This window comes from Jaculus jaculus, chromosome 9 (genome assembly GCF_020740685.1).
Source record: "Jaculus jaculus isolate mJacJac1 chromosome 9, mJacJac1.mat.Y.cur, whole genome shotgun sequence".
Classification (NCBI taxonomy): Eukaryota; Metazoa; Chordata; class Mammalia; order Rodentia; family Dipodidae; genus Jaculus; species Jaculus jaculus.
Window position 1 is genome coordinate 86,553,050 of NC_059110.1, and position 13,602 is coordinate 86,566,651.

Sequence of the window (13,602 nt, forward strand, 5' to 3'; positions counted from 1 at the left end):
CTGGTCATTAGGTTTTGCTGGCAAGCACCTTAACTGATGAGTCATCTCATGTATGTATTGGGGGGAACCAGATTGAGAATGGGTATACCAGGGCCTTTAGCTACTGCAAATGACCTCCAGATGCATGTGCCACCTTGTGCATCTGGCTTACATGAGTATAGAGTCAAATCTGGGTCCTTAGGCTTTGCAGGCAAGCGCATTAACCACGAAGTCATCTCTCCAGTCTAGGCTTAGTGCCAGGCAAGCCCTCTACTGACTGAGCTATCTCCCCAACCATTAGGTCTGCCTTTTTGAGCTTGGATCAAATATTTCTGTACTTCCTAGACTTGAACTTTTCTTTCCTGCTTTAGAAAGCAGCATTTTCTAAGCAGTTGCTGCAGCTATGCCTTATTCCTCCTAACACACTCACTGGTCTACTTCTGTTCCAGTTGATGCACAGTGACATGATTTTGAATGGAGTCTCCTTTGGTCCAAGGCCAACAGAAGCCACCAGCTGGGCATTTAGCAGATTAGTCGTTGGTCTTTCCTGGCTGCTTTCTGCCAGGGGAGGAAGTAGGGAGAGTCGGCCAGCTGAGCCCAGGCTCCCAGCCAAGCCATTTTCCTTCTGCTTTGGTAGTGTGTACACTTACTCATTCAACAAGCATTTATTAAGCATTTTGGGGGCATATTCAGGATAGACCCCTTCTCTGGGAAAAAAGAAAAAACAAAACACACAAAGAAGAGATCCTTTGCAGGAACTGGGCATCCCTAAAGAGCTCTTGTTATGAGAAAGTCTTCCTTTTAGACTGGAATCCCAATATCCGCTGGAGCCCCCTGATGGGAGGCACCCGGAGATGGGAACAAAGAGACTGTTAACATTAATGAGGCACACTGAGTGCGTATTTCCGTAGTCTCCAAAGGAAGGCAGACTTTTTCTGTTTCTTTTTGGAAAGTGGCAGTTGACAGGGTCCAAATACAGACTATTTTTGGCTACTAGGATTTAGAGATGCTCTGAACTCTTTCTTTTCAGTTCTCTCCCTGCTGCCCTGTCATTTATTATTATCCTCCCTTCACACAGGCAAATAAATAAAGCCTTTAATCTTCATTCTGTCAGGCACTGAGTAAACTGTAAACAAAAGTGAACTTGTGAATGAGGATGGAGAGAAATGTTGGCAGCTTCCTCCTCCTCCTCCACAAAAAGTGTCCTGTACATTGTGTCTGATGAGCATGTCCACCCATGGGCATGGCATCCCCCAGCTGCTGAAGCACAAAGGAAAGGTGATGCCGCTCTGGCCACTGCAGGCTGCAGAGTAGTGACTCTGACTAACCTCTTTACCAGAGTGTTAGGAAAAGGGACTGAGTGGCCACTGAGGTTCCTGGCATGTAGCTCTGCGTAGGATCATTAACTTCATGCCAATTCGGGCTAGTAGGAACTTGTAGTTCCATATAGAGATGAACTCTTGGTTACCTCTGTGAAAATTGGCAAAGTTCTGTCTCTCCAAGACTTGGAAAGCAACTTTGCCTTCCTGATCTTTAGTAACTTCGTTTATAAAACGAGGATCACAATAGCACTTGCTTCTTAAGACAGTAGAGTGAGGATCATTGAAGGAGCCTGTTTCCTAGCACCAGACCTGGCCTACTGTATGTACTTAGCAAATGTCAGTAGTGCTTGTGATTGTGGAACTGCTGCTGGACCTAGAGTGTAGGCCACAGATGACAACCTAACCCTCCTCACAGCTTCAGGGGACTTAGGCTGGTTGGCTTGGCACTGATGAGCTCCCCTCCTCTCTGCTCTCCTTCCCCCCTCTCTCTCTTTCTCTCTCTCTCTCTCTCTCTCTCTCTAGGGGACACTACACAGAAAATGAGAACTGCTCACTATCCTACCCCAGCCGAATTGGACGCGTATGCTAAGAAGGTGGCAAACAACCCACTGACTATAAAAATCTTCCCCAACAGTGTGAAGGTTCCCCAGCGGAAACACGTTCGTCGTACTGTGAACGGCCTCGACACATCAGCTCAGCGCTACAGCCCCTACCCGACTCAGGCTGCCACCAAGGCAGGCCTGCTTGCCATTGTCAAAGTGCCAGCCAAAAGCATACTCAAGGACTTTGACGGCACCCGAGCCCGGTTACTCCCTGAGGCCATCATGAACCCCCCAGTGGCTCCCTATGCTACTGTGGCACCCAGCACTTTAGCCCACCCCCAGGCTCAGGCTCTGGCCCGCCAGCAGGCCCTGCAGCATGCACAGACCCTGGCCCATGCCCCCCCCCAGACGCTGCAGCACCCTCAGGGTATCCCACCATCACAGGCACTGTCTCATCCTCAGAGCCTCCAGCAGCCTCAGGGCTTGGGCCATCCTCAACCCATGGCCCAAACCCAGGGCTTGGTCCACCCTCAGGCCCTGACTCACCAGGGTCTCCAGCATCCCCCTAATCCCTTGCTGCATGGAGGCCGGAAGATGCCAGACTCAGATGCTCCCCCGAATGTGACCGTGTCTACCTCAACTATCCCCCTTTCAATGGCGGCCACTCTGCAGCACAGCCAGCCCCCGGACCTGAGCAGCATCGTGCACCAGATCAACCAGTTTTGCCAGACGAGGGCAGGCATCAGCACTACCTCAGTGTGTGAGGGCCAGATCGCCAACCCCAGCCCCATTAGTCGCAGTCTGCTCATCAATGCAAGCACCCGGGTGTCGACCCACAACGTCCCCACACCAATGCCTTCATGTGTGGTCAATCCCATGGAGCACACCCATGCGGCCACAGCCGCACTGCCTGCTGCAGGTCCTGTCAACCTGCCCACGGGCATCTCTCGACCCCCTACTGGGTACCCTAGCGACCTCAAGCCTGTCGCCTGGAACCAGCACCAGCTGGCCCACCTACAACAGATGTGCAGTGAGGCTGGTGGGACGCCAGCCTCTGGCCTTACAGGCAAGCATGTGGCAGGACGGGAGTTGGCAGGGCCTGGCTTTGTGGGCAAAGCCCCTGCCTACCCGCAGGAACTCTGCCTGGCACAGTCCTTCCATCTGAAGCCACCCCTGGAGAAGCCGACCCCATCCCCACCAGTCAACGGCCTGCCAGCCCCACTGGCCTACCCCAATGGTCACTACTTCCAACCCCTATGGAACAACATTCTGCCCACTCCCAATAGCGACAGTTCGGGGTCTCAGGACCTCGCCATGCCATTCCATGGCGGGCAGCCCACAGGGGCACCCCTCGACTGTGCAGCAGCTTCTGGGGCCCACTACCGAGCAGGGACCGGGGGCGGTCCAGTGGCAAGCCAGAACAGCTTGATGCAAACAGTGGATTACCTGAGTGGGGATTTCCAGCAGGCCTGCTTCCGAGAACAGAGCCTGGCCATGCTGAGCAAGTCCCACCGAGCCCCTGGCACCCGAGCCCCTGATCCCACAGATAGTCGAAGTCTTCATATTCAGCACCCAGGGTATAGATAGGGAGCCATGGTGCCCCCTCAAGCATCATGTCATACATCGCCCTCCTAGGTTTAGTCTTACTTTTAAGTAACTGGATAGTTTCAAAGTTTCACTGCTCCAGTGTGATCATCCTTAGATGTCTAAGGAAGGGGATTTGGCAGGATTTAATTGGGGGCAGAAGGGGATCCTCTTATCCTCCCCTCCAGCAGTTTTTGGCTTCATGTTAGAATGTAATCCCAGGGTTTTCTCTCATCCACCTGCCTGTCAGTCATTCTTTCCACCCTGACCCTTCTGATCTGCCTTCCATCTTTAGCTGAACTGCTGCCTGTTTCCCTTGTGATGGAGGTATATATGAGGGGAAGTGCCTATGCCCCTAAGCTAGGCCTCTGTCTCTCTGGGACTAAGCAGTCAGACTTTCCAAGTGCTCTGGAAGTTGTTTATTCATCCAAAGATGTCAAATCAAAAGAGACCCAAGCTTCATCTCCCTGCCCCCATCTGTTTTCCACTCAAGGCTTTGTTTTGCTTTTACATTGCTCCTGGGCCACTGTAATTGTCCTTGCCAAAGCCTTGAATACTTGGAGAAAATTATCTTTATATTGGCATCTTAGTTCCTGACTACTCTTCCAGATCTGTGGAAATGCAGTGGCCATCCAGCATACCCCAAACCCTCCTTTCCCTATTCTCACTGTTGCCTCTCTCCAAACTCAACTGTTGTCCTCATCCCTACCCCTTCCCCTCAACGAACAACAAAACAAAACAAAACGAAAAAAAACAAGGCAACAACTACCTTACTTGAGGAATTAGGTTAAGGATGGATGATCACATTGGAGTTTGGAATTTAAAACACCAAAAAAAAGAAAAAAAGAAAAAAAAAGTTAAAATGCATTTGGTTCTCTCTACACTGGCTAAGAATATTGCTCTACACTGTAAGTTTTAAATGTCATGTTCTGTATGAATGTAGTGTGGGTTTGAGTAGCATTGTGTATGAGTGGCCCCACAGGTACATTCCCTCTTAGTCACCTTTTTGCAGCCCCTCAGTTTAATGAAGAACAAAAGAAAAAAAAAAACACAAAGCCTTAAGCTCTTTGAATCTTTCCTCTACCAAATGAGCATGGTTCTAACCACCAAAGGGGCTTCCCATTGGAAACAGCCCCTCTTGACCCTTGTCAATTCTTAGAGCATCTCCCATCTATTCCACACCCAGTGGGTCTCATTCCCAAGTGACAATTAGTTGGCTAGAAATTCAACACTTCTCAACTTTAGATCATGTTTTGTTGTAATTTTTTTCACCCATTTTGTGTTGATGCAGTTGGGCTCTTTTTAAGCCAAATAAGCCCTTTCCTTTTGTCTCTGGGGAGTGTGAACTGATTTTTTTTTTTAAGATTTTGGGTTCTGTTTACTATCCACTGTCCCTAACCAGAATTTCTCTAGTGATGAAATTCTCTGAAGCAATGTGACTGAGACCAGTTTTTAAATTATGTGTTGGCAAGTTGCCTTATATTTAAAAAGAAAAAAAAAAGGAAAAATGCCTGATTGTTATGCCAAATGACAGCAACCTAAAGTCCTAATTTATTGTTCCTGATTGTTTTCCTGCCGTCTGTGAACACTGGTACCCCCATCCCTGAGCCCCCGTAACTTCTGGTGTGATGCCTTCTTCCATGGTGGTGTCCACTGTCTCACCCAGGGCCTCCTTTCCAGTTGCCGCTTTTGAGTCAGATTTAAAGAGCACCACTATCTCCCTTTACCGCCTGCTTGACCTCCAGATATTATTGCTGTAACCCTCCAGCCCCATCTCCAAATGCCTCTCCCTGGAAGAGGTGCTGCCACTATAGGAAACTGGGCCAGACACCAATCTGGGGGCTTTCAAACAACCTCAAAACCATCTCTTCCTGTGTAGGGGTGTCTGAAGCTCTCACTCCCACCCCTAGTCTGCATGGAAAATGTACTGTGATCCCTCGCCCCCCAACTGACTGCCCTTGCCTTTGGTGTGAGATGTTTCCTAGTTCCACCCAAGCCCTGCCCTCTCTGCCAGCCAACCCCCAACCAGCAATAAGGGCCCATGTGAGGGCCTCCTGCCCACACTCCCTGCCTCCATCCCATGCCACTCCTAGAGAACACCTGGATTCCCTGATCTCTCCACATACTGTAGCATTCATTCTCCATCTCTCACCTCACCTGTGGTGGTTTATGGGTATGATGGGGTTTTTAAGATTATTATAAACCAGTAAAATGAAAGAACTAATCTTTTGACCTTGTCCTATTCGTTTAATGTCGATGTTTGAGGTTTTTTTTCTTTTTCCCCCTGGATGTTTGTCTCACTTGCTAGAAGGGGGATGATTTGTTTTTGTGGTGGCAAAAGCAGCAGCAGTGTCCTGTTCATCCCTCCTCAGAAGCCCTCTCTGACCCATTTTCCCAGACCAGGTATTGTGGCAACTCACCATAGGCCATACATACAGATCATGCAAACCCTGACCCAGTTAGAGGTCTCAGACCAATGGAATTTCGTGGGTACCTGTGGTTTGCCACCACCCTATTGAAGCCCAGGAGTCCTGACATCCATCCAAAGGCCATCAGTCCTGTAGGGAGACTTGGTTTGCAAATCAAACCTTGCACCTGCAATGTTGGGAGTCGCTTATTTATAGGTAGAGATAAATAGGTGTTACCATCTACACATGGTAGTTACCTAGTTCCCCTATTGATTTGCTCTGTCTCCAGTATTTGTAGCAAGATACCATTCAGGGACAGTGAAGTCAAACTCTCCGCAGCAAGAGTCAGCAGCAGGTAGTAGCTTCCTGTATTGAATGCTGAGGCTGATGCCCTGTACGTTTACAAAGCACTCTTGGCATGCCCTTTGTGGATGGGGCCCTTTTTGTAAGGGATTGGCAAGTCCCCTGAAAACCGACATTCTGCCATGGGTTACAGCTACTGTAGGCAGTGAGTTCTGGTCCAAACTCCACCATGTAATTATGACAGTACTGGAATGGAGGCCAGGCCTACTGGACTGGCTGCGTATCAGTATGAACTGCAAGCCATTTTCTTTAATGCTTCTTGAAGGCATGCAATAGCCTAGTAGCAAAGGAAGCCCACCTTTGATATAAGTTACCTGATTTCTACTTCCTACTACTGCAAATAATGGATGGCTAGGGGTTAAACATGGGCTGGCAGGCCTTTCTTTAACCACTAAGCCAACTCTCCAGCCTCAAATACCACAGCAGTAGGCTAGTGGAGTGCTGGCTGGCCAACTCTGACATGGTCCTGCTTTCATTTGATAAGGCCCTTACCTCCCTCTCTGTGGACCAGACCTTGAACTTTTCCTTACCTTGTAACAGTTCCCACACATTAGACCTTTCCTCAAAACTAGGGTAAGACACTGCTGGAGTTAAGAACCCAAGGGCTAGTAGGAAGCAGGCTTATGGCATATAGAGGGGTGGGGAGGATCCAGGCCTTGCCTCACAGCAGCTTGAAGGTGCACTGATAGGTCAAACTTATGTGCTCACTGGTGAAATGTAGATAATCACAGGCAAAAATTAGCACACACAAAAAAGGCATAGGTGAGAAAACCCAAATGCTTTGTGCAACTGGAAGGCCCCTTATTCCTTAACTCAGACCCTGGTTGTGCGCAGGCTCCCATTACCTTTTCTCTCAGAAACATGCATTGTCAACTTCACTAGGCCAATTTAGTATGATGGTAAAAGGCATTTCAGTTGACTGCTGTATTAGCTAGGCATGGTAATTGTTCACCTTTAATCCCAGCACTGGGGAGGCAGAGGTAGAAGGATCACAGTGAATTCAAGGCCACGCTGGAACTACACAGCGAATTCCAGATCAGCCTGGGCTAAAGTGAGACCCTACCTCTAAAAAACAACAAAAGAAGTCATTGTATGTTTATGAAGTGTTTAGATCTGCAAGTACTCTAATAGTACTGACCAAGAACTGCCTTTGGTAAAATACAAATGAGAACTCCAGCCTTATGTCATTAAGTACCTGCACCTATTCCACCTAACCACCAGGGGGCAGTAGCAGGCAACGCTGCCACACAAAGCCTACTGAATTCCCATGTTGCCCACCAGGAGTTCCATTCCAGCAGGGGAGCTAGATATTGCAGTCAGAAATAGCAATGTTCCCACTGGTCCTTAGCCTTTAGTTTCTAATTGGGAGGAGACAGACTGGAAATCAAGTTAATAAATACAACTCAGGATTTATTAAAAATCAGGGCTTCCCTGCTGTGCCCTTCTAGCACTAAAGAAATAAATAACCAGAGGGGACACAGCTGGGTAAGGGGGGTGAGAAATCAATCTCAAGGCAGATTCTTTTAACTACCCCACCCTTTTCCAAATCCCTCCCCTATGGCTCTTGGGACTTAGCACCTGGGCAGGCACCTCAGTCCCGATAGAATGTGGCGGTACAAAGGCATGTCTGCCCTGTCTAGGAGGAGAGACAGGCCCTGGGATCACTTGTTTCCAGCCCTTGATAACCCCAAGAGCTGCTCCCCTCAGCGGCCAGGGCTGAAGCACCAATTGGAGGCACCTGAGGGTGATGGTGGGAGAGAGCAGGGTAACAGAACCTCGGCAGAAGCAACTGAAAGGGGGTCCGGCCCCATCTCAGGTTCCGCCAGTGCCTGACAGATCATGTCCTGTCTCCCGCCTTTAAGCCCCAGCAGCTGCGCTCTCAGCTGAGGATCTTCCGGGGCAGTTCAACAGAGGCACGGATGAACACAGCATCATCCCGTACATAGTTTCTCTTTCGGATGTCCTGGTGGGAGATGAACTTGGGATATCCAAAGCCCAGAGAACTCTCATCCAGGGAGCCTCGCCAAGTGCCAGGCTTTTGGAAATTCTTCCAATTTGGATCAGGGTGGAAAGTCTCAGTGACATGCTGTGGCTTAGCCAGACCCGGGTCGCTCTGATCCAGCAGGGAAAAGGTGACACGACGGGCAAAGGGCCACTCAAGGAGATTGTCAAAGGCACCTGGCAGAACACGAATGTAGAGTGAGAGGTGTGTGCCCTCACCACTGCCGTTGCCATTGAGGAACGCAGACACTTGCAGCTTATAACCATACTTGTGTGTATAGAAGGCTGGGCTGAAGCACTCCAGATTGGGCTTGGCCTTTGCCTCCTGTAGCCGCCGCCCATAGCTGCCAATCTTCCAGATAAGCACACCATCACTGCCTATGGACAGCTCCTCCAGCTCCCGCCGCAGCTCCTGCAGCTCTTGCCGCTGCCTGCTCACCAGGGCACACATCATCGCCAGATGCGGCTTCACACTCTCCTCCACATGCCGTGCCATTGCCAGCTTAGGGCACTGTATGCAAAATGCCAGGCCACAGGAGAAAGAAGGAGTCTTACCAAAGGAGAAAGTTCAGGGGAAAAGAGGCAGGCACTCAGTTGACATAGAAAAAAACAGAGAAGGTGCTAGAAGCTGGAGCTGGACAGCACAGCAGAGCCAGCAAACTGGGGGTTAAAGAGGGGCTTACAGGAAGAAGGGGCATCTCACCCTGTGCTTGCAGCCAGACTCTTTGAACGGGCAGAGCACCAAGGCAGTGCTGCAGCTGTCCTTCAGATGTCCTTGAAGGTCCTCTCGAGCCACAGTGCCCACACCACACTGGTTGGGACAGGGCACAGGCAGCCGTGGGCACTGGTATTGGTGGCTCTGAGACCAACCAGAGACAGGCAGTGGTCATTAACCTGACTCCTGTCACCTGCCCCCACAGCCCACAGCTTAGGAAGGGCCTCACCTGGATTGTGTCAAAGACAAACTCCTTGGTGCAGTAAGCACAAGGCTGGGTGCGCTTTGGGCACTCAGAAGTGGCATGCTGGGCCAACAACCGTCGCATCATGCGGGCACCACACTTGTTCTCACAGTATATGCTCTCTTGGGGACACATTCCCTCGTGGCTCTGGAAACGTCAAAGGGGCTGAGTCACCTGGGCCATCAGGTGCCTCACCCCGCCCTTTACCCTGAACCCGGACCCACTCACCTCATAGGCCTCCCCACTGAAGTCACAGCCACAGAACTCACACTTGAGGCGACGCTTGGGGCAGTCGTGCTGCAAGTGCGCAGGCAGATCACGACGACTCAGCTTGGCAGGGCAGCGATTCGGGCAAGGGACTACATTGAAGCTGCAGGTATTCAGGTGGCCCTGGCGGGAAAGACTGCACTCAGCGTCTGCCAAGGAAGGGGTAGTCCCAGCCCTGTACCCCAGAGCCGCACCTGGAGATGGCGAAGTGCCCCATTCCACCGGCAGCCCTCCTCACTATGGATGCAGCGGATAGGCAGGCCTAACACCTGCACCTCCAGCTCCGGGTCTGGGTAGATCTGCGGGCAGCAATGGCAAACCAGTCAAAGTTAGTGCACACTATAATCCCCAGCTCCCACCCCGTCTCTACCCTCAGTTGGGCTGGCTCTCCTTAGAACCAGTAACAGTTTCTCTTGGGTAGAGGCCTCTCTTGGGCTATTTGTCACACTCTGCCCAAGGATGAAGGAATACAGCAGGTGGTATCTGCTTTGACTTGGAACCCAGGGTCTCCAATATGTCTGCCCAGGAATATGCTCCCTTTGGGGAAGCAGCCCGTTCGGTCCCAGGCTCCCCCCCCCCCCCCCCCGCCCTCTTCTTTCTTCCTCCTGGCCCTCAGCCACAGGTCTAACTTGCCACCGGAAGGAGAGAGCACTTCTCATCAGCATAGTGTGGCTCTGTGCACCCCCACAGGCTGGGCATTGTGCCTGCCCTCCAGAGCAAACACAGCCTCCGTTTGCAAACTGGCCTGGTGGGAGAGAACAGGCTACCTTTGTGGGGGCACGCGATCCTGAAGCGCGAGGTTGACATTGGCCCTGATCCGGCTGGCTGTCAACATCTCTAGCCTTCACCAAGGGCCGCAGCCTATATACTCTGTACTTGAGCTTCTACGCCTCCAAGTGGACTCACCTTGGCATAGTCCAGAGGAAGCTGGTCCTCAGGGCATTTGAAGACCCCTTCACTGAAAGGACAGAGGGCAGGGTCAGGGAAGGGGAGAGCCCTGGGGCCTCAGCCCCCAACCAGGGCAACCTCCTCCCTCACCAGACAGGTTTCCATATACTAGAGGCAGACAGACACTAGAGGGGGCTCACTTTTCAAGGGCATCTGAAGACCACAAAAAAAATATTAAAAAAAAAGATTCTCGACCCAGTGAAGACAGCTGCCTTGGGCAGCATTTGGCCAACAAGGTAGCAGCTGGCATCCCCTCCCTCTAGAACAGCAGCTGGACTGGGAAACAGGCTGCCTGCCGGATACTCCCTCCGCCCAGGGTGGTTTTTCACTGACTAGCCTGAAAGCTGATGGGAAACTGAACAGCGATGGACTTGGATTAAGTGCCAGGACTGCCCAGCCTCCACGAAGGTGCCAGGCCAAAGGTCAGTTTGGGGCCACATTATATCATCCCTCCCCTTCTCCTTGAGGGTGTGCCTCCTAAAGGAGAGGGAAGGGAAGGCAAGCTGCCTGTGTTCAGACTCCCAGCCAGTCCCCTGCAGCTTGCCTCTCACACAAGCCCTTCGCCAGCTCGCAAAGCCAGGACGCAGAGTACAGCCGAGCAGAGGCTGGGTAAGTCAAAGTGCCCAGGCAAGCAGAGCTAAGACTGGTGACAGACTGCTCTTTGGGTTGCTGAAGCTTTACCATCCCTGCCTGCTGTCCCCTTTCTCCTAGCTGTTCGCACCCATGGAGCCTGGTGGCATGCTTCTTCCTGCCAGTATGCCCTTGCTGACCCCAACCAAGACCACTCACAGGCCTCGCATGGCCCAGGCGGGGCAAGGGCTCACGCAACAGGACTGGAGGCCTCTAGGCATGGAATTCCTGGCAGGTCTGAGTCAAGTAGGTAGGAGGCAAGCAGGCAGACCTCTAGGCGGAAGTACAGTCCACATGGTGGCTCTACTCTAAAGGCATTTTCCCAGAGACCGAGAAGTCTGTGCCCCAGGTGCCCAGTACAATTCCTAGCACCCACTTCCTCCTGACTCCACTAGGACCGGCCATGCCACCAACGCAGAGAATACACGCCCAGGCCCTGACGAGTGTGCCTGTGTGCACAGAGCAAGCAGCCACCGTGGCCCAACCTGAGTAATGGCCCTGGCACAAGCAGGAAAGAGGAATGGGCCAAGGGGGAGGGGGGTCTACTTGGCTGCAGCAGGAATGTGCTGACCCAGTGATTTTGAAGACAGGGAGAAGACTAAGGCAAGTCCCTAGGCTTCAGGCAGAAGCTTACCCTGCAGGTTGGGGCCCAGCCAGGACAAGGGTTTGGCCAGGGCTAACGACACCCTAGCTAGTAGGGTAGGGGTGATAGTGGGGGGCAGAGCCTGCTCAACCACCTCTTCTTCCAGAGGCCTCACAAGACAGCTCAGGAGATGGGGGAAGGGGAGAGGCAGAGGCAGCTCCTGGCTGAGCAGTGGAGGCCCAAGCCCAGGGGAGAAGACAGGATGGGGGGAGGGGGCTGTGGGAGAGGAAGAGGGGATTTCCGGGAGGAGGAGGGGCAAGAAGCAGCCGAAAACGGCTGGTCGAGAAGGAGGTGGAACTGGACTCAACAGCCCCCTTCCCGCCTCTTCCCCAAGGCAGTAAGGGTGGGTCAGCCGGAGGGGGCTGGCTCAGCTGGCCTCATCTGGAAACCAGAGGGCTGGGAAGGGAGCGGAGGAGACAATGGGCCCGTGTGTCTGCGGGAGAGTTAAGTGTGTACACTGGAGGGGGAGGGGGAAGGGAGGGAGGAGGGGGCCACACAGCCACTAGTGCAGGAGCATATGTGAGGGCAGGAGCCTGGCGGCTGCGGGGAACAAAAAACAAAGGGGCTGCCTAGGGCCACGGGCGGGAGCACTGAGGCAGGAGCCCCAGCACAGCACGCAGCCTTGGACCGAGGGACAGCAGCTGACCCAGCTTCCCCTGTGCTCTAGGGCCACGAGCACCCCGGGAATGAGGGGAGCTCCCTCATCGGCCCTCTCCTTAACCGCGGCCTGAGCAGTTCCTCCCGTAGACAGGTCACTCAAGTGGCCCAGTGCGTCCAGGGACGTGGGAAATGCCTCCTAAGTGGGTGGCAAGGCCCGACGTGGGTGGTGAGAGGGCAGGGGACATTCTGTTAAGCACCAGGGGTGCGACTCCCTCCTGGAGTCGGTGTATTTGCCCACCTGCCCCGGGTCAGGACCCCAGAGAGTGGGGCGGGAGGGCTGCAGGTCACGGTCCAGCCCTCCACCGCGTGGCCACCCGCCCGCAGTCCGGGCTGTACGCTCGGGGAAAGCCGGGTGACCCTGGGCGAGTCGCAGCCGCTCTTTGCAAGGATGTGAGCGCGGAGAACAATAGCGGCCGTTCTCGGCTCCCGGGAGAAGCGCAGGGCTGGCTGGGGGCAACTCCAGAGGCGAGAAGCGCGGCGCGCAGCCGAGGGGCGCTTTGTCTCTCCCCTTCCCGAAGGACTCAAAGTTCAAGGCTGAGGCCGCTGCGGCGCCCAGGTGAGGGCGAAGGGCCAGCCCGGGTCAGGAAGGGCGGCTTGGCCACCGCTGCCCCGCGGGGGAGCCAGCTTCTCCCACCCGGTGATGGGCAGTTGGGACCAGACACCCTACTTCTGAGTGCTGGCGGGGAGGGGGACGGGGGTGTCTTCCCCAGCACCCTGACGTCACTCCCGCCCCGTGACGTCACGGTGGGCGCCCCCGAGGTCACGCACGGGCCGCGGTGCAGACAAAGGCCCGACGTGCCCGGAGCCCGAGCCCCTCCCTCGCAGTGCCCCCCCCCCGCCCCGCCGTCCCGGGCCGCACCTGAGGAACTCCTGCAGGCAGGTGTCGCAGAAGCGGTGGCCGCAGGTGGAGACCTGCACGGGCTCGCGCATGGGCTTCCCGCACAGCGGGCACAGCAGCCGCCGCTTGGGCTTCTCCAGGAACTTGTAGTCGAAGCCGGGCATGGCGGGCGGGCGGGCCGGCCGGCTGGCGGCGGGCACGGGCGAGCGGGGCCGGGCACGCGGCCGCCCCACAGCCCGCGCCTCGCTCCGGCCGCGTTCCCCGCTCCGGGCGGCGCCGACTGCTGGCCGAGACCGACCCGGCCCGCGAGTCCGCCCGTGCCCGCCGGAAGAGGGGGCGGAGCCTCGCCCGCGCGGTCCTAGCGCCTGTCCCAAGGCGGCCCGCCCACTTGGCGAGCGCTGAGATTCGGGGTCACAGCCCAGTCCTTGAAAGTGGCTCACCCAGCCCCTGAAGCCGGG

General features: G+C 54.1%; 2 protein-coding genes across 6 annotated transcripts in view; one reads left to right on the forward strand and one right to left on the reverse strand.

Moving 5' to 3' along the window:
- The window catches only part of Fam222b (family with sequence similarity 222 member B), an 88,158-nt gene extending 82,502 nt beyond the window's left edge, over positions 1 to 5,656 (forward strand). For 3 of the 5 annotated variants that reach the window (XM_004664625.2, XM_004664626.2, XM_045158716.1), the window contains exon 3: positions 1,824 to 5,656. In XM_004664625.2, coding sequence (XP_004664682.1) covers positions 1,824 to 3,430 — 1,607 coding nt within the window. In that variant the 3' untranslated portion in view covers positions 3,431 to 5,656. The remainder of the gene's footprint in view (positions 1 to 1,823) is intronic. The other 2 variants (XM_045158717.1, XM_004664627.3) reach the window with 2 other exon arrangements.
- A 1,931-nt stretch (positions 5,657 to 7,587) lies between these two features.
- On the reverse strand, positions 7,588 to 13,330 carry Traf4 (TNF receptor associated factor 4). The gene is made up of 7 exons (XM_004664624.3): positions 13,166 to 13,330; positions 10,332 to 10,383; positions 9,620 to 9,724; positions 9,387 to 9,548; positions 9,144 to 9,305; positions 8,903 to 9,058; positions 7,588 to 8,710 (listed from the first exon to the last, which is right to left on the reverse strand). The coding sequence occupies exons 1-7, from the start codon at positions 13,306 to 13,308 to the stop codon at positions 8,078 to 8,080; spliced, it is 1,413 nt and encodes a 470-aa protein (XP_004664681.1). The 5' UTR covers positions 13,309 to 13,330; the 3' UTR covers positions 7,588 to 8,077.
- Between the last annotated feature and the right edge of the window lie 272 nt (positions 13,331 to 13,602).